This window comes from Budorcas taxicolor, chromosome 2, assembly GCF_023091745.1.
Source record: "Budorcas taxicolor isolate Tak-1 chromosome 2, Takin1.1, whole genome shotgun sequence".
Lineage (NCBI taxonomy): Eukaryota > Metazoa > Chordata > Mammalia > Artiodactyla > Bovidae > Budorcas > Budorcas taxicolor.
Genome location: NC_068911.1, coordinates 41,934,888 through 41,959,009, shown reverse-complemented (window position 1 = coordinate 41,959,009; position 24,122 = coordinate 41,934,888). Strand labels below are relative to the sequence as shown.

The 24,122-nt window shown below is 65.5% G+C and overlaps 1 protein-coding gene across 1 annotated transcript in view; it reads left to right on the top strand.

Annotated features, from left to right (window-relative positions):
• Nucleotides 1-328: 328 nt before the first annotated feature.
• The window catches only part of CACNA1H (calcium voltage-gated channel subunit alpha1 H), a 56,505-nt gene continuing 32,711 nt past the window's right edge, over nucleotides 329-24,122 (top strand). Inside the window, exon 1 of the mRNA XM_052635834.1 lies at nucleotides 329-621. Within this exon, the coding sequence (XP_052491794.1) occupies nucleotides 329-621 (293 nt within the window). The remainder of the gene's footprint in view (nucleotides 622-24,122) is intronic.

The window sequence follows — 24,122 nt, the reverse complement described above, 5'->3', positions numbered from 1 at the left end:
TGCCCGCGGGGACGCCGCCGGCAGCCGGAGCGAGGTGAGACGCGGCGAGGACGCGCGCCCCGCTGCGCGCCGGGACCCTCTTCAACTTGAGGCGGCCGGCGGGGGAGCCCCTCGGGCGCCGGCCCCCGCCCCGGCGGTGGGGGAGGGGCCGCCCAGCCCTCGCCGGCGGGAGGGGGCGGGGGGCGCATTTGTCTCTAATGAGAAAAGACAAAGACATCCCGGCGGCCGTGGCTGTTTCCGCGGATCCCGCGCCGCCTGAAGCGGGCGAGGGTGTCGTTCCCGGGACCTGGCCACCGCCTGTCCCCCGCAGGTGCTGCCAGCCGCTACCATGACCGAGGGCGTGCAGGCGGCCGACGAGGTCCGCGTGCCCCTGGGCGCGCCAGCCCCAGGCCCGGCGGCGGCGGCGTCCCCGGCGAGCCCTGGGGCCCCGGGGCCAGAGGCGGAGCGGGGGTCAGGGCCCCGTGCGTCGCCCCCCGAGAGTCCGGCGGCCGAGCGCGGCGCGGAGCTGGGCGCCGACGAGGAGCAGCCCGTCCCGTACCCGGCGCTGGCGGCCACCGTCTTCTTCTGTCTCGGGCAGACCACGCGGCCGCGCAGCTGGTGTCTCCGGCTGGTCTGTAGCCCATATCCTTCCCGGGCCTCCGGGGGTGCGGGCATCCTGGGCACGGGGCTCCGGGGCGCGGGACCCCCTCCCGCGTGTGCCTCCCACGCCCGGGCTTTTTGGCCCTGGCGCGGTCTGGGTGCGCGGAGGACGCAGTACAGCGGCGCGAGGGGAGCGCTCCTCCGAGAGAGGCGGCCCCGGGCTGCGCTTTGTGGGGCAGCGGCCGCGGCTCTCTTGATCCGAACGGGGTGTCCCCGCTCCAGAGCCAGCTCCGGACGAGAGACGGTGGAATAGAAGCGGCGAGGCCACTGCGGGCTTGGTGGCCAGGAGGGAAGTGGGCACTGCCTGCGCCCCCATGGGTGCCGGGTCAGGACGGGAATTCTTCCCTCCGGATTTACGGGACCTCCGGCCTGAGGCAGGATCCTCACTGCGGTGGGGAGTGGGGTGCCGGCGGGACTTCAATAAGGCATCAAAGTTTTCTCCCTGTCCGTTGCACTTGGGAGAGTCTGGGAGACCCTGGGGGCCAGGAAGCCCCGCGCTCTCGCTGGTCCTTTTCCGTGGGGAGAGGCGGTGACGTCGGTTGTGAACTCGCCTTTCCAGGCTGAACTCGGTGTTGGGGCTGATTTAAGTCATGCGCAGCTGGGGTGGGGGGCAGGGAGGCAGCTGGCACGCGCTCCGCACCCTGGTGTCTCTTCTCCCGGTGCTTCCCTGACCCAAGAGGAAGGGGTCTCTCTTTTTGCTCTTGGTGAGAGCGACACACTTTTCAGAGAAGGTTCTAGAGCAGAGCTGGGTCAGGCAGGGGGCATTTCTGGGACACAGCAGAGCTGGGGACCCCCGGCAGGTGGCCTTTGGGGACTGTCAGCGGGCCCTGGCTCGCTGTGTCCCGGCTGATTCTCCTGCGGGCCCCTGGCTGCCAGGTGGCTGGGCTGTGGGCACCAGGCGTTCCCTCCCCTTAGCCTGGAGGGATTGGGTGACAGCAGGGTGGGGGACTAAGGAAAGGAGGCTGGTGGCGGGGAGACCTTGCTCGTGAACTTTCCCTGTCCCCGTGAAGGAGACCGGCCGCATGAGCGATGCGTGTATATATTTTCCCTACCTTGTGTGTCTAACTGTACAAACATCACATAGGAAAGAGAAATGTGTAGCAGGAAAGTAACAAACCCTGTCTTTTTTTTCTTTCCTGAAATCCAAACGTGGGCTGAGTCAGAGTAGCCAAAACCCGCCCCCCACCCCCAATGCCGTTGTGCAAGGGGTCCGTCGTGGCCTGGGTTGAGGGCCACGGCCGCTTGCCACCCCAGCATGGCAGCAGGCTCCCCTGCCTGCCTTTGTCCCACAGCTCCTGGGTGGGCTTGGGGCCCCCCTCAACCTCCAGCAGCTGCCAGGCTGAGCTTGTAGGGGAGCTGTAGGCTGGTCTTCCCTCCGAAACCCGGGGCATATTCAGGCCACCTGGTTTGGGCAGGAAGGTGGCCCGACTGGGTGGGGTGCTGGGGGATACGGTGGGCACCCTGAGGCCCTGGGAGGGGAGGCAGCCCCCCTGCCATGTCCTTCATCTGCAGGCACACGTGGGGACCAGTCAGGGAAGGATGGGAGCGGGGCCTGCACTTTCTCTCTCCTGACAGCCCCCGCGTCTGGCCGCCCTGTCCCCGTCCCGCCTGACCCTGTGTTCTGCATGTTCCGGGCGGGCTGCGTCCTTCGGGACGTATGACAAGGTTGTTTGTGTTCCTCAGTGCAGGGGAAGGGGGGTGCCCCATGTGGGTGGGGGGGGGCCCAAGGAGTGGGGGGTGGGGCTGGCAGGGCCACCCGCCCGTGTGTCTGTCCCTGGGCTCCTGGGGACTCCAGGAGCAGGAGGATGTCGAGAGGCGAGGAGGAGCCCTCCGCCAGGTCAGGGGCGGGGAATCTGGGAGTACCCTTCCGACTGGCAGGGTGTGGGGGAGCTCAGGTCCCAGTATCGTCTTTCCACGATACCGGGAGCTCTCCCGATTTCGTGGCGAGGTTGCCTGTGTTGAGTGGGGTGGGTTTGTCAGGGCCCTAGCAAGTAGGGACGGCTGTGATCTCCAGCAGGTCCAGGCCCTGGTGCAGGGGTGCCTCGGCCGCAGGGAGAACCTAAAATAAGACAGTGCGCCCGACGGGGGGCCGGTCCCCCCGGGGAAGCCCGTGGGCCTCAGCAAGCCTGTTCCAAGCACTTCAGGTTCCTTGTGAGAGGCTGGGGTTCGGTGGGTGGCCTGCAGTTTGCCGGAACCTACGTGGTGTCCGTCCCAGGGCCAGAGGACACCCCTTGGTCTTGGTTCCCTGCCCTGTAGGTGGGTGTTATGCCGGCGGCACCCAGCGTCCTTTCCTGGAACCTCTCCTGCTGCGGAGGGTAAACTTGGAGAGGGAGATGGGGTGACTGGGTTTGCTCTGGGAACCCACACGCCATGAAGCCACTCGATGCTCCCCAGAGCCAGGCAGAACCCCAGCCGGTCCGCCGAACCCAGCCCCGTGCAGGGACGAGACCAGCAGTGGGAACACAGGCAGGGGCCTCCCTCAAGCCCAGACTTTCGGAAACCCCTGCATGGTATGGACGGCCCCCCACACAGACGAGCACGTGTGTCCTGTCTGCCTTGAAGGATATCAGGTCCACAGCAGAGGAGCTCCCAAGGGCGACCGGCATCCTTATTGATTTACTTTGCTTTTTGAAAATATAATGGTGCTGGAACTTTTGGGTCGAGTGCTGTGTCTCCTACACAGGTTTATTTATAGCGGAAGGTGGGTGGGATCTGTGTTGCAGCCCGCGCCGCGGGGCTGTGTTCCGCCCGGGCTCCCCCGGGGTTCCTGACTCGCGCTGCCTGTGCTGTGGCTGCCGTGTCCCAGCACCCAGGCCGGGCGGGGCCTCCCAGGGGTGCTCGCCGGCTGGGAAGGGGGCCCTGCCACCACCTCCCTGGGAGCTGCGGAAGCTGGCTGTGGCCCTGTTTGGGCGCCGAGGTGCTGGGGGGTGGCCGTGGGGGCACCTGGGGGCTCAGGGGTGGTGGACGTGCCCAAGAGGTGTGTCCCAGGGGCCCGGCAGTGGACGCCCCAGGCGCAGGGCTCAGAGGAGACAGAGGACGAGGCAAGGTCACATGGCCAGCGGAGGACGGCTCTGGGTGAGCCCGGCCTGGCTTCCGCGTCCGCGGGTTTGGCAGGGCGCTGCCCAGCAGGGAGGTGAGGCCCAGCGTCCAGGTCCTTGATGGTGTCTTGTGGACGCCGCTCCCCTGCGCTCGCTGCCAGCGCCTCGGCTCCCGGCGGGCATCCCAGCGAGGACACGTGGGGCGTGGGGATGCAAGGGGACAGGCCCCATCTGCCCCTTCTGGCCCCATGGACTGGCCGTGAGTGGACGGTCCGTGTCCTCCCCTTCTTGAGCCCGTGGCCGCTGAGTGCTTTGTGGAGCCCAGGCCCGGGGGCCACTCCAGCTTCTGAGCACCTCCACCCAGCACCTCGTCCGGGCCCTCGTTCTAATGCCAGTGTGTGTTTGTTTCCCTGGGCCTGCTGCCCCTCGGCCAGCGGGACCTGGGCTGATGGGGCTGCCCCAACTTCCTGAGTTGGAAGGAGCTGCCATGTGTGTGTCCATGTGTCTCTGGGTCTGCCCAGCCCCCCACCCCGGGCTCTAAGGGCATGTCCTGGGGTGAGGAGGGCAGTGGAAATAAAGATCTTGGCTTCATGGTAGGGGGTTTCCTGGGGAAGGACATTTCCCTGAGAGCCGGTGGAGTGGGGCGCAGTGGAGAGGCAATCTCAGAGGACCTGCAGGAGGTTGGGAGGGGGAGCCCTGTCCCTGGGGTGCCTGCTCCTGGGGTCCCTGGACACGGGCCTGAGCTCCCGTTGGACCCTGAGTTTAGAGCCAAGGTGTGACACGTCAGTCTCTTGGCTGGTGTGTTGAGGAGGGCTTCCTGGGGGAGGTGAGGCTGGGCTGGGCTCTTCAGGTAAGTGCAAGGTCCAGGAAGGCAGGGGGTGTAGAAGGGGAAGTTGGGATGAGCTGAGGCACATCCGCCTGGGAGGGCCCGGGCTGCGTCTGTGCCACTCACTGCCATGAGACTGTGCGGGAATGCCCTGGCTGACCCCCAGCCCGCAGGGGCCTAGACTTCTAGACTCGCCCCCTTCTCCGCCTGGGCTCCTGCGGGGCCCTAACACGGGCAGACGGTTGGTGTCGCTCCAGCTTCTGGCGGCCTGATTAGTCGGCAGACGCCAGAAGCGCTGATGAAGTGCCCGTGTGTGGCACAGTGACACACAGTGACGTGAGCGCGGCCCTCGCCCCCACGCCTGCTTCCCAGCTGGGCCCGGGGGTGCCCTGGGGGGTGGGGCTGGGTGGCCTCACTGTGCAGACCCCCCTGGGCCCTGTGCTGGGCCCCGGGTCCTCCCGGCGGGCCGCTTCCACTGCGTGTCGGCCTCTAGCCAGATTGTGCTGTGGGTCCTGGGGCAGGCGGGTGGGCCAGGTGGAGGCAGCTGGGGGCTGGGAGTCAGGGAGCCCCCTGCTCGCGGGGACCTTGGGGGGAGGAGAGGGGAGGGTGGATGAGAAGCAGGGGTGGCCCAGGCAGCCAGGTGACAGGTGTGAAGGCCCCGAGGTGGACGGCACACGGCCCTCAGCAGGAGGGGCGGCGGGTGTGCTGAGGTGGGGCAGGAGGGGCCGGGTGGCCAGAGAGGCCTGTGAGCATGGCAGGCGGGTGTGGGCTGGCCTGGGCTCTCGGGCTGTGTCTCGTCTTCAGGCAGGGGCTGTGTTGGGACCACTCTGGGGAGAAGTGGAGCACAGGGCAGGTGGAGGGCAGCCCGGGATCCAAGGGGAGGCCGTGGGCGCCCCATGGTGACCACCCAAATTCCATCCTGCTGCGGGAGACTGCGGGCACCCTCCCTGGCATGGTGCAGTGCTCAGAGGTGGTCCGGGTACCCCCCTCGCCCTCCCGGAGCTGGCGAGACGCCCAGCTCCAGGGTCAGGATGGGAAGGAATGCGGGGGATGGGCCGGCCTGTCAAACATCCGCGGGGTGAGTCCGTGCAGCCTGTGTGCAGCTTGGAGTCCAGACCTTGGCCCAGCTGTCAAGGTCGGGCGGGAATGCGTTACCTCTTTTCACGCGCGTGCCCACCCGCCCGGGCAGGAGTGGCCGCCTCCTAGCCGGCTGAGTGGGCCAGTTTCCCTTTCCTCCTCGCAAGGGGCACCGAGGACCAGTTGCTTCCTCCTCCCCGCAGCGGTTCGCTTTGACAGAAGCGGGAACACCTCTGAGTCACGTGGGCCTCCGCTGAGTTTCCAGGCGGGCGCCCATCCTGGCAGCCGCGCGGTGATTTAGGGCCTGGCTCCCCGGCAGGAATGAGGGGAGCCGGGCAGGACGGGTCTGGGAGGCGAACAGCCTGGCCCTGGTGAGCTGGCAGCGAGTTCGGGCAGCGTCCCCAGAGCCTTCGCGCCGCGCCCGCCTTGGATGACAGATGGGGCCGCGTGGCTGTGCTGTCTTCACGGAGTGAGTAGCGGCTTGTCGTTTCGTCAGGAGGGGCCCCGCTGAACGCACACGCACGCACGCACACACGTCTCCAGGGAGACGAGGCTGTGCTGCCCTGCGTGGCCTTTCGGGCACCAGGGCACTGGTGTTCCTGGTCCCGGGACGTGGGTCCTCTGGTGCTGGGGGGTGGGGTGGAGTGTCGCCGGCACTGGCCGAGCCCAAAGCTCCGATCAGTGGGGACAGCTGATGGATGTGCTCAATTAGAGCATTCCAGCCGGGATGCTGCCACCTCTGTGCCCCTGGGACCGGAGCAAGCAGGGAGCCTCACGGTGGCGGCCGCCCGCCTCTGTGGCCCCCAGTGGCTCCCGGATGTGAGGGGGGCTTCGGGGGTCCCGGGAGCACCCCCTTTCCTGAGCATTATGCGGACAAGGATCAGGGCCATGTCCCGGGCAGCCCTTGTCAGCCTCACTCTTGGCTGGAGTCGGAGGCAGATGTGGTAGAGGGCCGGGCCCGCCCCGCAGGGGCTGTCTGGCTGCGACCCGCCTGCCTGCCCCGCTGGGTCTGGGACGGTCCAGGTGGCCCAGCCCTATCTGGCGTTAGCTCTCCCTCCTGCGTGGGGCCGCCTGAACCATTCGTGCACACAGGGAGCCGATGTTAGTGAGATGCTTGCATTCCGGGGGGGGGGGGGGGGGGGGGCGGCGCGGGGCTGGAGGACAGGCCAGTTCTGCTGGGTGGACACAGTCCCCATCCGCTGCCTGGACTGGGCAAAGCCCAACCTGATGCTGGTGCCAAGAGGCCTGGCAGGCGGTGGCCAGCCCGCTTGCTCATGCTGGCCCCTCCCCACCGCCCCCAGGTGGGGTCAGGGCGCCGGGACAGTGGGGACAGCACCCCTTTTCTGGGCTGCAGGGACCTCTCTGCTGCCCGCCTGCTCACCAGCACCCAGCGGGGGCCCTGGCCATGGTGGTCACATTTTGGGCTGTCGCTCTCCTGAGGACGCTTGTGGGGTCACCCTGACGCCTCTTCAGAGGCCACGGCCCCTGATGTCCCTGCGGCTAGGCTGAGGCCTCTGGGACCCTGGGGAGGAGGGGCCCTTCCGTCAGCCATGGTGCTGGCCCCTCACGTGCCAAGGTGTTTTCCTCACGGTTCCTCTTTCTTCTCCCATCACTGACCAAGTGGGGTTTGTGGAACACCCCGGTGCGGGGGTTGAAGGCCTCGTCCAGCTCAGAGCAGCTGCTCAGAGGGCTGAGCCGTGGAGGCTTTGGAGGCCTGACCAGAGGCACAGCCGCCTCCCTGCTCTGAGCGTGCCTGGGTCCCCCAGCCGCAGCCTGCAGGGAGGGTGGGCAGCGTCGGGTGTTGAAGCGGGGAGGGGCTCGGCGACATCCCAGGAGGCGGTGGGGCCTCTCAGGGGACCAGGTCTGTGTCAGTGAAGGCCGATGCAGCGAGAGGTGTGGGCTCAGACCTGGGGACTGGGGCTGCCTTCCGGACCCGGCCCTTCTGTGCTGAGGGGCAGGCGTGTGCCGGAGGGGGCCCGCAGGCCCAGCTGCCCAGGGAGGTCGGGTAGCCGGGGCCCATCTGCTGGGCTGGCCTGAGCGCCGGGCGCTCCCCTGGGAGCAGGCCTGAGGAGCTAAGTGGGCAGGCCTGGGCTCACGGTGGGGCCTTCTCGGCCCCCTTGGCCAGGGCCTGTGGGGCCTCCCCCCAGGTTTCAGGTGCCAGGCCCAGGCTGCCCACTTGGCGCCACCAGGTTGATCTTTGAGCCGCTTGTGGGCACCCCGGGAGGTCTGGGGCCAGCGCAGCTCAGCCTGGAGCTCAGTGCTTCCTGTGACTATGCAGGTGTCCACCTGTCGGCGGGACAGGACACGCATGTCCCGAGCTGTGTGCATGTTCCAGGCTCTGCCCTCTATGCTGGCCATGGGCAGAGGGAGGGCAGGCCGTTGAGGGCTCCAGGGAGCCTGCGACGGGTGGAGAAAAGCAGACGGGAGGGCAGCAGGGTTGGAGGCCCCTGCCCTAAGCTGGGAGCGTCACCACAGGCCCAGGCAGAGCGACCAGGCCAGTGGGGTCGCTGGGGCAGTCGGAGCAGGCAGGGTGGGTGTCAGCGCGGCTGTGGGCGTGCCCTTCATCCACAGACCGACACAGGTAGGCTAGTGCACTGGCTGGAGCGTGTCCCTGAATTCACATCCATCTGAATCTCAGAAAGTGACCTTACGGGGAAGTGGGGTCTTTGCAGACGTAGTTGTGTTAGGATGAGGTCAGGCTGGGCTGGGGGGCCCTGGACCCGCTGATGGGTGTCCTCTAAGAGGAGTGGACGGAGATGCTAGGAGAGGCCTCATGAAGCTGGTAGCAGTCGCTGCATGAGGTGGCCACATGCCCAGGATCGAGGTTCCTGCAGCCTCCAGAGGCTGGGAGGGGCCTGGACAGGTCCCCACATGGCCTGCTGACCCCCCGTCGCAGACCCCTGGCCCCTGGACTGTGAGAATTCCTGCAGTGTGAGCCCAGGGCTGCAGTGCTTTGTTTTGAGGGCCCTCCCTAGCTCGTGTACCTGGGCTCACGTACCTGGGCTTGGCTCTGGAGGCAGAGGCAGGTGGTGGGGCTGGGCTGGTGGGAGGCGGCCCTGCCAGGTACATCGCACCATCCACCCCAGGTCAGCCTCTCCTCTCCCCAAGGAGCTCAGCCACCCGGGGAAAACCAGCCGTGAAATCACCCATTTGGAGGCCTCGTCACCAGGGAGGCCCAGTCAGACCTCGAACGGTTGTGTCTCTGGGGTTCCTGGGAGGTCGCCTGCCCGGGGCAGGGGGGTGTCCCTGAGGAGGTGTCCATCCACGATGTTAGGCCTTTAGCTGCCTTTCCACCAGATGGAGCCTGCAGAGATCCTGTGGGTGTCTGGGACCCTCGCTCACCGAGTGACCTGTGTTGCGGGCTCTCCGCTGCCCCGTGTGGCTGGAGTGCAGCGGCCGTGGCGGGAACCCCGGTGTCCAGCCTCACCTGGCTTCATCCCGAGACTGTGGCCGCCGCGGGTGTCCTGCAGAACGCAGTGTGGACGGCTGTCTCCCAGCTGGGGTTCTGCTCCAGCTGCCGGGGCTCCAGGGGTGTCTGGCTCCGGCTGCTACCACGCCCTCTCCTGCCAGGCGCTGCCCCAGGTAGCCAGGAAAGAGGCAGCCTCGGTCCTGGAGCTGGACTCCCCCGATTCCCCCAACCCGGAGCCTGGTCCTGGGTGGACCGTGCTTGGGGTGGACCTGTAGGGTAGTCTGCCAGGACTGGGGTGTGAAGGCCTGAACAGTGCGTGTTCCGGGGGCAGCTGAGGCTGGGTAGGGGGGTCCCTAGGTGCCCGTCTGGAGGCCAGGCTCCTGGCGTGGAGGTGAGGAGACGGGTGCGGGGACATCCGACGGTCAGGAACCTCAGGGCCGGGGGGCCTTGGTTCTCCCCTTGGAAGGGGCGGCTGGGAGGGCCAACTGAGCATTGACCTGAGTCCACTGCTTTTTGAAGCTGCCGTTGCCGCACCTGCCTCAGGGCTGAGCGAGCCTGCAGGAAAGTGTGAAGGGGGTGACCGGGGGGTGCGGGGGGCTGACCGGGAGGTGCGGGGGGTGACCGGGGGTGTGAGGGGCTGACCGGGGGTGCAGGGGGTGAGCGGGAGGTGCGGGGGGTGACCGGGGGGTGCGAGGGGCTGACCGGGAGGTGCGGGGGGTGAGCGGGAGGTGCGGGGCAGGTGGCGGCACGCAGCTTGCCCCACGCGTCCCTTTGTCTTTCAAGCAGTTGCCTGGCCGCAGTCTGATGAGTCAGCCTGCATTAGCGCCTCATCGAGATGGAAGAGGACGTGTCCCGAGTCCTGCTGGCGGGAGCCGCCCGGCTCTGGCCCCAGAATGGGACCCGGCCTGCTTGGGCTCCCGTGACTCTGCACAGGCCGCTGTGTTCAGCTGGCACGTGCTGTGCCTTGGGTGTGGCGGGCCAGGAGCTTGGCTCCAGAAGCTTGGGTTCCGTGGACATGTGTGCTCGGTCGTGTGGCTCAGTGGGCTCCAGGACGTGAAGCACACCCCTCGCGGGGTGCAGACGCTGGGAGAGGCTGAGTGGGCCCCCAGCAGGGGCACGAGTCTGTGGGCGGACCGCCTGGGGTGCGTTGTAGGCGGAAGGAGATTGGCTGAGCGTGGAGCCTCAGGGTCCCTGGGAAGGACCCCAGCAGCCTCTCAACGCCCCAGGGGCACTCTAGGAGCCGGGGGTAGCATCAGGATTGCCGGCTGGCGGGGCCTGGGGCGGGAGGCTCAGGCAGTGCGTCCCCGGTGCAGCTCTGCGTGTCAGACACTAGGCTTCCCGGAACTCCTCAGTGCGGTTCCAGAGCCACTGAAATCTGGGTCAAGGGGACAGGAGGGAGGGGTGCGGAGAACCAGCTTGGGGCCCATGGGGAAGGAGACCGTGCAGCCACCGCTCAACCACCCCGCAGACACCACTGGCCACACGTTCTGTGTCCACATGTCCGTGTGGCCCGTTGGTAGATTCACACCAGCCACCCAGACTGAGTGGCAGGGCCTCTGCATTTGTGTTTTCTGACTCGGGTGTCACCAGGACGTGGGCGGGCGGGGGGCAGGCTGCTCAGTGTGCCGGCTCTTTCCCGGGGGTCCCTCGGCTTGGAAGGCCGAGCTGGGCTCTGGGTCATTTTGTTACATGTCCCTGTGGTCCAGGCACCTGCTCACCTCTGACCTCAGGACGGAGGAACAATGGTAACCAGGCTCAACTTTGCCTCTGGGAGACCCTCCCTGTGTCTCAGGCCTGCGGGCACTTCTCACCCAAGTCCTGTCGGCCGATGAGGAAACAGAGGGTCAGAGTGGGTCCCTGCACGTCCCCAGGATTCGGAGCTCAGACAGCCCCACCCCGGTGCCCGCTTTCTCTCAGCATTGTTGCGACGCAAGGCCCCGCGCTGTGCTAGTCACACATGGTGGACCACTCTCTGCTGTGGTCACAGTTCTGCAGCCATCGCTGCAGTCAGTTCTGCAGGCTTTCTTGCAGGAGACCCTGTCCCCGTCAGCAGTCAGCACCCCCACCCTGCCCCTGGCCCGTGCTTTATCTCCGGATGTGCGTCCTCTGGGCGTTTCATAGGAGTGGAACCACACAGAAGTGACCCATGTGTCCGGCCTCTCTCTGAACGCTTGTCCTCTAGGCTCATCCAGGCCGAGGCAGGAGGGTGCGCCACTCCTTTTGGGGCCGACGTGGTGGGACACTGCCTGCTCATTCACTGCTGGCGGGCCTGGCTGTCTGCACCTTTCTGCTGTGAGCGGCGCTGCCGTGAGCACACATGTCTGAGTTGGGCACGCGCCCCGGAGCGGAATTGTCCGCTTACAGGGAACTGTGGCAGAGTGCCTGAGGTGCCAAAGCATTCTCTGAAGCAGCACCTATACACCGCCCCTGACCTGGGTCTCCCTTCGATGGACCTTCCAGGCGCGACCGTTGGAAGTGTGCGGCATGCCAGGCACTGTGCCCTGGCGCACAGGCGGGCATATGGGTGGGGTGGTGCCAGGCTGTGGGGGGAGTAGCTGGCGTGTGTTTGCCCGGATCTGTGCCTCCATCAGCCCTCTGGAGGATTTCAACACCCACACTAGGAATAAAAAAAAATTATTAATGAGCTTGGCGCGGTTGCCATGGGAACCTGTTGCTAATGAATCTCTGGGGTTTCCTTTTACCTCCGCAGAGCAGCACCAGGCCCTAGGACGACACGTTTCCGACTAATCAGGTTGCCGTGGCAACGCCTGTCACTAATCCCCAGCCGGGCTCCTGGTTTACCGGCCTGGCCCGAGTTACATAAAGCGATTTAGCACGCCGCCCAGGGCTGCTCCAGGCCTGGCGACCCCGGGGCTCCTCGGCCGGTTTGCCTGTGACCAGGGCATCCCCGCCGCTGGGCGTCCTACCTCCTTCCACAGGCCACACCTCGGGCTCCCCAGATTCAGGAATTGGAGGCACCAGAGCCCATGGAGTGTGGCTTTTTGTTGGAAAGACAAGCCCTGAGGGTTGCTTTTTTGCTCAGTCCAGCGTGTGTGGTGCCCGGGGCAGGGGTGAGATGGAGGCTGGCACCAGCAGGGGCTCAGTGCCCGCAGGGACCAGCGGGTGGAGCGCTCGGGGCAGGAGCTGGTGCATTCCCGGGCGGCCTGGGGCCTGTCGCTGGCCTGCAGCTGTCGTGTTCCTGTGGGGCCGCTGTGTGTGTGTCTGTCCTGGTCTTTTCTTATAAGGATGTGGTCTGTGTTAGGGTCCAACCCGGTGACCTCATTTTACCCTCTGTACCCCTTTACAGGCACCATCTGCAAACACAACACAGCCGCGTACTGAGGTCCAGGGTTTGAGCCACTCAGCCCATGGCACCTCCCCAGAGCTGTTGGATCCGAGGGTTGTCCCCTGGAGTCCGTGGCTACCTGGCCCTGTCACACAGTGGCCCTCTGACCACATGCTCTTACCCTGCTCCTTGAAGTTGTCAAGCGGATAGGTTAATGCCCGGGGTGACCTCAGCTCTGCGTAGAGCCAAGAGTCGTGGGCTACCAACACCCACTACCCCTCAGTGCCCTGGGCGTGCGGGGCCCCGCTCCTCTGTGTGGCCGCTGAGGTCTTAGTCCAGCCCGTCCAGCAGTATCAGGCTTCCCTCTGGAAGACTGTCTTCTCATCCCAGTGGAGACACCGACCAGAGGCAGAAGGGCTGGACAGCCCTGCCTCCTCATGGCCAGAGTGTCCAGGCAGAGACATTGCGTGAACAGCTTGTGAAGCGGTGTCTGCAGGGGGCTCCATAGGTCCTCCCCGCCCCCGGTGGGGCAGGGCAGAGGCATGCTGGGCGGTGTTTGTGATCAGACACCAGTGTCCACTCTGGCCATCTGGGCCCCATGGGTCGGCCCCCCAGGCCCTCTCTCTGTCTCAGTGGCTGTGGCCAGAGGTATGGCCAGACTTGTGTCTGCTGACTCTTTGTGGCTGGGATTTGTGACTTGGCGGGTGACAGGTCCAAGCTGCCCCTACGCCCAGCCAGTGGCTTCCTCTATAAGCTGCTAGAGTAGGCCCATCTCAGCCACCATCCCCCAGAGTCGTGGTCCATGGGGGGGTGTCAGTGCAGGGGTCAGAACAGGGCCCCCAGGACAGCTGACACCCCAGGAAGCATCTCCTCCCAGCCTGGGGCAGCCCCAGATTGTGGCCGTGTAGGGGGCCCTGTTGGGGAGGGCTCTCGGGGGGCCCCCCTGCGTTGCTGATTCAGCCCTCCCAGTGCCCGATGCGCCACCCTCTCCCATCTGCGCCGTGGTCCTGAATCATCTCCCCATGCCCCCCAGAGGTGGCATCCTCTGGACCAGCTTGGCGGCCTGTGGGCTGACCCGTGGTGGAGCAGGCATTCTCCAGCCGGAATTCAGGGATGAGCCTCCAGCTCGTTGACGCCTGGAATTCCCCCGCCAAGTGCTCACTTAGGGCTGTGCCCTTTTCCAGGCCAACCCCCGGCCCCTGGGAGTGAGAGGGCAGGAAGCTGGGGGAGGCTGGGCCCTGGAGCCAGGAAAGGGAGTGTTGCAGCCCCGTGGGGCCCAGGCCAGTGCCCGAGGGTGGACATCCTTGCCCAGCACACACGGAGGCCTCTCCTGGGGCGGGGGACGAGGGGAGTTGGGAGGGCATTCCCAGTGCCACCCCTGCCCCTGCCATTGATGCCTGTGGGGGTTCCCAGCTTCCTCAGAGCCTCTTGGGAGGCCCTGGCAGAGCGTGTGACTCTGCGATGGGCTGGGGTCCTGGCCCCACTCTGAGCCTGCTGGCTTGGGGAGGCCCCCGCCGGGCCCCAGGAGGGGCAGAGCAGGCTGTGCCGTGCTCGAACTTGACCTTGACCTCTGCATGCTGACCCTGCAGACCCACACTGGGAAGTCTGGGGCTCCGGGAGGAGGCCAGGGTGTTTCTTGCATGTTTGAAATACGGCTGGCCTGCCTGCTGGTGGGAGCGAACGATGTTTTAATTCCTAATTTAGACTGTTTATCTGCAGAGCTCTGGAGGCCGGGCGAGGAGAGTCAGTGCCCCCCCGCGCCCCTCCCAGGCGCCTCTCACCTCCACCGTGCTCCAGCTGCCTGGTGGGCACCGCTGGGGGCTCGCCTCCGGACCCCCAGCCCTGCCAGCCCCGTGGTGGCCTCCTGGATGGGCATCTCTGGGCCGCCAGCTGGCTGCCACCCACCCTCCACAGGGGGCGGCCCCCTCCCCACGCCTTCCGGGCCTTTCTCTGGGCCGGCACAGTGTGGAATCTGAAGCTGGGTAGACTCAGCTGTGGCCTGGTCTGAGTTTTACCTTAAAAGAGGGACTGGAGAAGGCAGGGAGGCTCAGGGGGCGGGGGGAGAGCCTGGTGGGAAAAACAGGCCTGCATCGGCCCCCTGCAGGTCCCCCGCCTCATTAACGACCAACTCAGGATCAATGTCACCTCTCCCACTTTAATTAGAAAATACGCCTCACTCTAGCCATAATGGTCTGGCTGAGGTCGGGCTGGATTCCTGGTTGCCATGCCGACTGGGTATGCCCTGTTTCGCTGCCCCTTCCTGAACGTCCTCTGGAGGGAGCTGGGCAGGGCGTTGGCAGGCCAGGACCCTCTGCTGGCCGGGACCCTCGTCAGCACCCGCTTCTGTGTGAACTTGTGTATTTCATCTTCATCCCCGGGTGCCCCCTTGCCTTTGGGGCGACATGCTCGGAACTGATGGCCAGGAGGGAACTGGGCTGAGTGTAGCCCTCACGCCACAAGAGGCAGCGTTTGGTCACTCTGGGGGCCTGTGGAGCTGTGTGAGCGTGTTTGGGGCGTCAGGCATCCCGGGGGCCCCCAGGGGGTATGAAGGTGAGGCCCAACCTGGGAGGCTGGTGGCAGCTTTCCTTGGCAGAGCCACCTGGGCTGGGGGGGCCAGTCCTGGCCAGCTGGAGGATTTGCAGACCCCACAACGCCCCTCTGGGGAGCAAGCCCCCCTCAACTCATCTGCTGGCCCAGGCCCAGGTCCGCCACATCCGGAGCCAACCGCCAAACCCTCACCTCCTGATCCTTGGCCTCATGGAAGCGTCTAGAAATGGGGGCAGGGGTCTGAAACGTGTCTTCAGTGAGTGCAAAGGACACCCCCCACAGGGACTTCTGCACCCCTGGGTTCTGCCGGGCCACCCTCGAGCTGCCTCTCCTGCAGCGGGGCCTGGGCCACCTCCCCTAGGCAGCACATGTGCTGGTGGAGAGAGCCCAAGAATGGGAGCAGCAGGGGGCTTGTGCTGGAGCCCGGGGTTCCCTAATTAAAGGATTCATTATGGTGCCTGGGGTCCTTGGCACGGGCTTCCTGCAGCCCCAGAGACAAACGTCTGCCTTCAGCGTGCAGGCAGCCTTGTGGGGCAGGTGGGGGCCAGGCGGCTGGGGGTCTCTGCCCCAGGAGGTCGTCGGTGGGAAGGGTGGGCTTTGTTCCTCAGAGAGGGTCCTGCTGAGCCCCGAGTGACCCCCAGTCAGGGCCTTGTGGGGCAGAGGTGCATCCGGCCCGGCCAGCCAGCCCAGGGGTAGTTCCCTCAGGCCTTGACAGATGCAGGAAGGGGGGATCTGGGGACACATCGGGTGGGCCCCCCTGGCCAGCACTGGGTGTGGGAATCATGTTTGTGTGGCCAGAGGTGCTTTGGTCCCCTGGGGGTGTTGGGGTGTGTCCATTGGAACCCAGGGGGACCTGGGGAGGCACTGGCTTCGGAGTGGGGTTTCTTAAAGCGGGCCCAGGAGGAAGGCCCCTGGGGTGTCCAGCAGGGCAGGGAGGGGACATCCTTCTGAGGCTGGGAGCCCTGGCACGGTTGGGCACCCAGACCCTGTTCTGCCGCCTCTGAAACAGGTTCCCGAACCCCAGGGCCTGATGGATTGAGGCCTCAGGAGGTCTCTGCAATGGGCCTCTGTTCTGCTGTTTATCTTCTTGGAGTTTAAGTTGAAGAAATTTAGAAATCATTCTTTAGTCATTAATTTAAAACAATAATAAACTCATTAGGTGTTGCCATAGCATTTTCTTTCATGAAAAACGTCTGTATTTTCCAAACCATAAAAATTCAGCTGGAAAAGGGGCATTGTGGGGTTTTGCCAGTCTCTCGCCCTGGCCTGATAGAAAAGCTGGAGACAGCAGGGCCCTTGGGCACCAGTGAGGGTGAGGTGGGTCCTGCCCTCTGCCAGGACCGCCAGCCTGGAACAGCGGCACTCACCTGCTGGAGAATGCTCCAGGCTCCCCCTGGGGAGGGGGTGCCGCTGGGGTCCCCGCTTTGCAGATGAGATAGTGCTCCCGGACCCTGACCGCCTGCCCTGGCCCATTTGCTCAGCCTGCTTGGAGGCTGGGCCTGAAGTCTGCTGGTCACCCTGGCCCTGTGGGGCCTGCACCCCAGGGGGCATGTGCTTTGAGGAGCTGGGAGCCCAGGAAACCCAGGTGTAAATTCAGCTTCTGTCCATGGCCAAGGTGGGGAGTGGACGGTCTCCCTCCCAGAGGGAGTACCAGCAAGTGACTCCTCTATGAGGGCCCGCGTCTGGGCTGGGCTGGACTTGAGGGGAGAGCTGGACGGGTCCCAGAGCCCTGGGAGGGACGTCACGGCTCTGGCCAGGCCGTTGGGGCCCCTTCCCCACGAGGGGCACAGCGAGGGTGGACAGCCTGCCACACTGGCGAGGGGAGAGGCACCCTATTGTTAGTTTAAAAAAATGACTCAGATCGTTCGCAGAAGCCTTCCTTTTCCTGCCGGTTTCCAAGAATCCTGCTCCGGCATAATGGATCGAGTTATTAGAGGATCGATGCAAAGGCAGGCAGCTGGAGGGGAGCCAGCATGGCTGCGAGCTCCCCAGGGCTGTGGGCAGGGGGCTGCCGGGCGGGTGTCGGCCAGGAGAGGTGCCCTCCCCCAGCAGCAGGCCCGCAGGTCCCTACCGTCCGCCTGGTCCACGCATGTCCTGATCAGGCCGCTGTTCATTCGTGACTCGGGACAGGACGCAGTTGTGTGCACAGGCCGAACTCCCAGCCATGCATGATCTGAGGCCCTGTGAGTGGGTGACTCCCATGTGAAGTGTGGCCCTACTGTGTGCACCGGTGTACCTACCAAGCGAAGACTGCTGTGTGCAGGGTACCCCAAGGGGCTGTCCTTATGCTGCGGGGGGAGGGCAAGCAGTGCTCTGAGAAGGTCCGGCAGCCTGGGCTCTGCACCTGGGTCCTGTCTACACCTGGCTGGGGCTCCCACGCTTCAGGGGCTCCCTGGTGGCCATGCTGGGGGTGCCGCCCCGGGGCCGCGCCGCTGCCCCACTGGTCATGGGAAGTGCCCCGCTTGTCGGCTCCCATGCGGTGTTCTCCCCATCCTGCAAATCGGCTGCATAATGGCTCAGCTGGGCTCTCAGCTTAAAGAATTTCAGCCCATTAAGCGCAAATTCTGTGTCATACGAAATGTTTGTGCCGGCCGCTCCTCTGTTGCTGTTGAGCACGCACCACACGGAGCTCTTTAGCGTCTGATGGAGCCTGAGGCGCCTCTGGAGTGTCTCCCTCCCTTGTCCTGGGCTTGGGGGTCGTGGGCGGAGCACATGCGTGTGTTTTGGACACTCCCTGGCCCCCACCCACCTGTGGGGGCCTTTCCTGGAAGCTCCAAGGGCCCAGCTCTGTGCTGCCTGCCCAGGTTGGGTCTCTGTTGGGTCTGGGGGCCCGTACCTGCCGGGCTGGCGGCTGGCCGCCCCGGCCACCCGCCGTGCGGGGAGCCTGCTTCTGCGTGTGTGAGCCCAGCTGCTGAGACTTCCTGTGGGACGTGGCACCGGGAAGGGGCGGGGAGGGGATGAGACAGAGCCACACCAGAGATGGTGGCGGGCTGGCTGCTCCGGGAGGGCGGGGTCTGCGCTGGGGCAGCGGGAGGCAGGGGACCCCGGGGGCCATCGGGCCACGTCGGATTCCCAGAGAGTGCGGGACCAGGGGCACAGGGTGAGTGTCCACTGGGACCGGCCAAGCCTGGCTTCCCTGTGGCCTGGCAGGCGATGTGCCCTGAGTCTCGGTTTATCCATCAGGTAAACTGCAGTGCCGGGAGGAACATGGGACCCCCCCACACACAGGGGAGTCACCAGTGTCCAGCTGTACATCTGTCTGGGCAGCCAGACCCCTCCCCCCTGAGCCACTCCCCCCAAACCTCTTCACCCAACTGACGAGCTCATGCGACAGGGCACCGGGGCCATGCCTGCCCCCGGGAGTCCTAGCCCGGCTAAGGCAGGACCGAGCTGGGGGCAGGAAGGGTCCCCCAGGACCTGGTGGCACTTGGGTGTGTGTGCACGGGGTGGCGTGACAGCACCGCAGGCGAGGCAGCTCAAACAGCAGATGTTTGTTTCCTCAACAGATGTTTATTCGCCCCAGTCCTGCAGACTGGACGTCCGCAGTCAGGGCTGGTCTCTCCCGAGGCCGCACTCTGTCCTCACGTGCCCCCCACAGTGTCTGTCCGTGTCCCGATCCCCTGCTTTCACAAGGCATTAGAGCCCGCCCTAACCTCTCACTTGACCTTCAGCACTTCTTTAAAGGCCTGTCTCCAGGTGCACTCACATCCGAGGTGCTGAGGGTAGGGCTTCAGCATAAGGACTTGGAGGGACACAGTTCAGTCCACACCTGGGAGGACGTGCCCATCAGAGGGGCGGGCAGGGGGCCCCGGCCCGAGCCAGAGCGTGATTCTTGCACTTGAGGAAGGTGTGGCCCTGGGCCACGGCCTAGGCTGCGCTCCAACCTACCCGCTCCGCACTCCGGGCAGCCGGGCACCACCGGCCCTGAACATCGGGCAGGACATCCGAGCGGCATCAATGCTGAAATGTCAGGGGCGCTGCCTGTGGTGAGGGGGGGAGCGGCAGCCATGGAGGTGTGGGAGACAGCGGTCCAGGGACACGAGTCCAGGGCCAGCGAGCTTCACCTTGAAACTGGCGTCCTGAGTGTCTGGGCCGTCCTTTTAAAATGTCACTGCTGCTATTAACACAGGCAGGGTCGAGGTTGTACCCGGCCAGAGGGCCTCGGGGGTGCTGAGGGACCTGGGGGGAGTGAGTGCGGCTGCCCAGACCTTTCAGAGGGCTGGGGCCTGGGGCCTAGTGCCTGGCTCAGCTCAGCAGTGTGGGCAGGGGGTCTGCTTGGGTGCAGGGGTCCCATCCTTGGGGTCTGCGAAGAGGAGACGAGGGGCTCCTGCAGGCCTTGAACTTGCTGCCCAACTGGGAGCTTCCTTCTCCCGGCCCCAGTGTGACATCTGTAAGGGGGGGTGGCGTCCGAATGCGTGGCCTCCTACCCCCCAGATGGGCAGAGTCCTTCCAGAGGCTCCTTGGCAGCCCTGGGGGCGGACCCTAGGCTGTCCACACCCCCAGGCGGGGGGAGTTGGGGTGGGCAGAGGAAGAAGGATGCTCAGGCTGGAGAAGCCAGTGGTTCCAGAGGTGGGATCAGCACAGGGGTAAGGGGTACCCACCCAGGGGCTTCTAGGGCTTGCCTTAAGCCCCAAGGCCCTGAGAGGCTGAGGCTCTCCCACGGTGGCCTGGGGGTTCTCCGGTGCGGGGTGGTTGGGTCTAGGGCACACCTCAGGAGGGGTGCCAGAGAGGAGGCCTGGACCCTCTCCAGGCAGAGGGCCCCATCCCCCGGTGGCTTCATCACTGTGGGAGCCCCATCCCTGATGGGGTCCCACCCCCTGTGCAGGATCTTTCTTGAGAAGCCCACGGGGGCCTGAGGCGGCTCTGTTCTGGAGGGCGGGGGTCAGCTTAGCTCTCGGTGCCCGCGACTCATCTGGAAGGTTCTGGACACTGCCTCTATTTCCCTCGGGACAGCCCCTTCCTGGGGCCCCTGCTTGGCGGGGCTGCTGCTGCCTCCTGGGGCTGGCAGAGTGGAGGCGCTCGACCCCTGAGGCTGGGCTCCTGGAACCTGCCTGGGGCGTCAAAACACCTGTGTGGGCCCCCAGCTGCTGTCCCCACCCCGAGGAGGGGCTCTGTCTTTACCCAGTGCCTGGGGGACTGATGAGGAAAGGGTGTGGCTCCTCTGGTGGAGGCTGGACTCTGGGGTCCCTGACCTTAGTCTTGAGCTGCCCTTCTGCTTTCCCCCACCCTAGGAGGGGGCCCGGCTGAGTCAGCCCTCGGGGTGGGGAGGCCTGACTGCACAGGGATGCCCCGGGTGCTGTGGGAGGGCAGGCCGCCCCTGGCAGGCGGGCGGGCGGGCGAGGCCTGGCCTTTCTCCATCTGTTTAATAAATGCCCGGTTGCCCAGCAACACTCATAGGGAAGCTGGGTTGCAGGGAGCCGCCCACGTAGGGTGAGGGCAAGGGGACAGTACCCCTTGCGAGTTGCCGGCCCATGTGCCTCCCATCGGGGTGACTCGGTCTCTCCTGTGCAGAGATGTACATGAACGTGTAAGCCTGTTCCCACCACAGTGGCTGTGTGTCCCAGGTGTGAGCTGGGCCTTACTAACACACACAAGAGCTTGAGACCAGGTGTGCAAAGGCCTGAAGAACTCCCCGCCTGGGCCCTGGCACTTGGGGGATGCGGGTCTGGGCGCAGGGGGAGGCCCTGCGGGGGGCCCCAGGTGTGCTCACCCCAGTCTCCTGTGGAAAGGAGCCCGCTGCAGCCAGCCTTCTGCAGACCCCGGGCCCCTTCTCTGGGGACAGCCTGCTGGCTGTGGGGGGCGGGGCGGGCCGCTCCAGGCTGCGTTCCCATGGAAGGAGCGAGCATTCCCCCGGGGTCGCTAATTCAGGCCGCGGGCAGCTGTGCAGTGGCGCGGAGGCGGTTATTTCTGGCCTGGAGAATTCCTGCTCAGAATGGGCCCCATGCTGGGCAGTCATCTTCCCGAGGGGCCCCTCCTGGCCCTGTGCCGCCTCGCCCTCCAAGGTCCAGGGCTGTGAGGAGTCCCCCAAGATTGGCAGAAGTGTGGCTGGAAGGAGGCCTCACCTGGGAAGGCTGGGCCTTCCCACCTGGGCCCAGGACAGAGCCAGCCGGGGCGGACCGTTCCGAGCCCTCCGCTGCTCCCTGCGGGAGCCAAGACGGAGCTGTGACAGAGAGCTCCGTCAGGAAAGCTGGAAATAAGGGAGGGGAATAAAGAAGGCTGGAAGGCTGGGGGACGGCTTGGGTGGCTTCACTTGCAGGCAGGAACATTCCTGGGTGGGGGCTATGGGCCACCAAGTGACTGGCGGTGTCTCCACGAGGCTCCGTGGCCTACACATGCCGGCTTTTTGTGGGCGTGGTGATTGGCAGTGGAGACCAGGCACTTTTTCACTCAGTTATACCTTGAAAAACATCCCAAATCAAGCTCTTTCTTAGGAGCTGAAGGGAACCGTTAGCACTCTTCCTGATGAGAACAGTGTTCTGAACTGGGTGCTGGTGCCAGGAACCATGGGCATGTGGTGTGGTTCTTTGGTGTCCTGCAGTCCTGGGCGGGGGTCTTCCTCCCGAGAAAGAGGAGTGCCAGGCCCCCCTCAAGGCCACCTGCAAGATGCACACGTGGCAGTGTGCACAAGCGTGTGTGTGTGCAAGAGTGCATGTGCGCATGATGGCGTGTGTGTGCGTGAGGGCATGTGTGTGATGGCGTGTGTGTGTGTGTGATGGTGTGTGTGTGCGTGAGGGGGTGTGTGTGCATGACGTGTGTGCGTGGTGGTGTGTTTGGTGGACAGAGGTGTGAGCATGTGTGTGCACAGACAGTCTTGCTTGGGTACACACTGGGGTATGGATGGCTCGCAGGAACAGGCAGAGCACAGATGCGCACGTGCCTGGCACGTGTGTACCAGGGGCACAGGCTCGCTCGTGCAGGGGTCTGGCTGCCCACTCCCGGCCCTGCCTGGCTGGAGGCGAGGGGCTGCCTCTGCTCCTGTCCCCCTCCTCCGTGGCACACGGGTGTGGACTGCCAGCATGAGAACGGCGCTCTCCTGATGAGCTGAGAACTCTCACAGGCGGGGCGGGGGCGTCTGTGCCCCAAACTGCTCAGGCCACGTTGCCTTTAAGACCCAGGGTCTGGGCGCCGGCCCACATCCTGCGGCCCCAGTTTGCAGGGGGCTGGGGGAGGGGTGCGGGGCAGACTAGGGTCAGAGCTGGCTTCCGGGGAGCCTCTAGACTCAGCTCGGGAAGCCTTTCGGGGCCGCCGGCACAGGGAGGGGCTCTGAGGACACAAAGTTGGGTCCAGGGGGAGAAAGAACGTCCCAGCAGCCTCAGCCGGCTGCTTGTGGGGCGATGAGCGCCCTTCACAGGGCTGGGTGGGGAGTGGGCTCGCAGGCCCCCAGGCATCCGGGGACTCGCTCTTCCTGGGACAGCCCAGCACCCCCAGTACCCCCCGCGTGACCTTGAGCCTCGCTGAGAACAAACAGCTCCATGTTTGGCCGGCTCTCGCTCCCACCCGGCCGCGGCTGGCCGAGCAGACTGAGTCATACGGGCCCAGGCCGGGGCGGGGGCAGGGAGACCGGCCCGGGCAGCGGGGTCTGAGCGGGAGTGGGGGAGGCCCGTGGGCGCCATCCGGGCGCGGGGATAGGGAGAGCCCGCAGGCGCCTGCGGTCGGCTCCTGGTCCAGACCCCTGCCCCGTGTGCCCACAGCAGGCCCCCAGGACGGAGCAGGAAGGAAACGGGGTACTGCCGCACCCCTGACGGCCAGGACATGTCCCGCCACCCTGATGTTGGGTGAGCGCGTCCAGGGAGCTCTAGACAGATGGGCAGACCTGTGGCTCCAAGGGGCACAGGTGACCTGTGGGGACTGGTGGCCACTTGTCCCCACAAACGTGGACAACCGGGCAACTTGGAGCTGCCCACAGAAGATGGCGCCCTGCCACGTGCAGAGCCGCTGGGGGCAGGGAGGGGCCAGCGGGGCCTTTTTCTAACTTCACGTAAGCCTGCCTGCGCCCACCAGAGGCCGAAACCACACACCCAGCTCCTCCCTGGTCTCGGGTCCCCCTCCTGCCCGCCCCACTTCTCAGACAGCAACAGGATACTCTGGGCCCACCCCCTCCCCCAGTTAAAACTTGTGGAGCCTTCCTGTGGGGGAGACTGGGGGCAGCCCCGCCACAGCCCCCTACACCTGTCAGCAGCTTGTTGCCTTGGCGACAGCCTGGGGGAAAGAGTGGCTTCCTAAAATCATGGTTTCCAGTGGCGTCCTCCCCTGAGAGGCCCCCCAGACAGCCCCCCTTGCTCTTCCCTGGCATCAGGACAGCCGTGCTCAAGCCCCACTCTGGGAGCCCCGTGGACACCGTGTGCTCCTGCACTTTGTGGGGTTTCTCTCACCTCCCCCGCGTGACGTCTCCTGACGGCAGTGAGCTCGGGTCCCGGGCAGCCGGCTTTGCCCTGAGCCCTTGCGCGTGGACCTTTGCTCCCCCTAGGCCCCAGGTCAGAGCCCCTCCATGCTGGATCACCACACCCTTGGAGACAGGCCCTGCCCCTGTGTCCCTGCTGGGAAAGGGGGCATTTGGCCTGGTGCGGCTGAGGGGTGTAGCTACATAAATGTCTGGGTCCCCTTGAGGGGCTCCCTCACCAAGGTTCCACTTTCAGCCTCCCAGCCTTGGCCACACCAGCCTTTCTCTGTCTGCAGCCCCGTGTGAGTGAGCACTTGCTGGGGGACCCACTCTGTCCCTCTGCCTGGAGGCCCCCAAGTCTATAGAGCATCCCACTCCTGGCTGGGCCCTGTCACCACAGTGGGAACCTTAATTAATGAATTACCTTGCTAATTAATTAATTATCCAAGAGTGCCTGTGGAAGAGGCATCTCCAGCCTCCAGGGAAGGTACATCTGCCTGGGGTTGGGGGGGGCAGGCGCTGAATGAGGGCTGCAGGTGAGGCCAGACCCCCAAGGGAGGGGCCAGAGCACTCGCTTTCAGGGGTCTGTCTTTGCCTAGACCCTCTGGCTGCATGTGGAGGCTGGCAGCCGAAAACTGGGCTGAAACTCACCCCACCCCAGGGGCAGGTGGGTCTACACAGGCCTCCGTCCACACCTTCTGCCTTCTCAGTGCTGCAGGGGGTCAGCCCCTGGCTCCCACGCTGCTGCATGCCAGAGCCTTGCCCCTGCCAGGGCCCCGAGACCAGGGAGAAGACCCCTACCTGAGGGTCCAGCCCAAATCCCTGGAGGTGTGGGCGTCACTCACAGAGGGGAGGATCGGGGCCTTGAGGCCACGGAGAGCAGGTCTGGGGGCCTGGAGCCTTGGACCCTGCTGGAACCT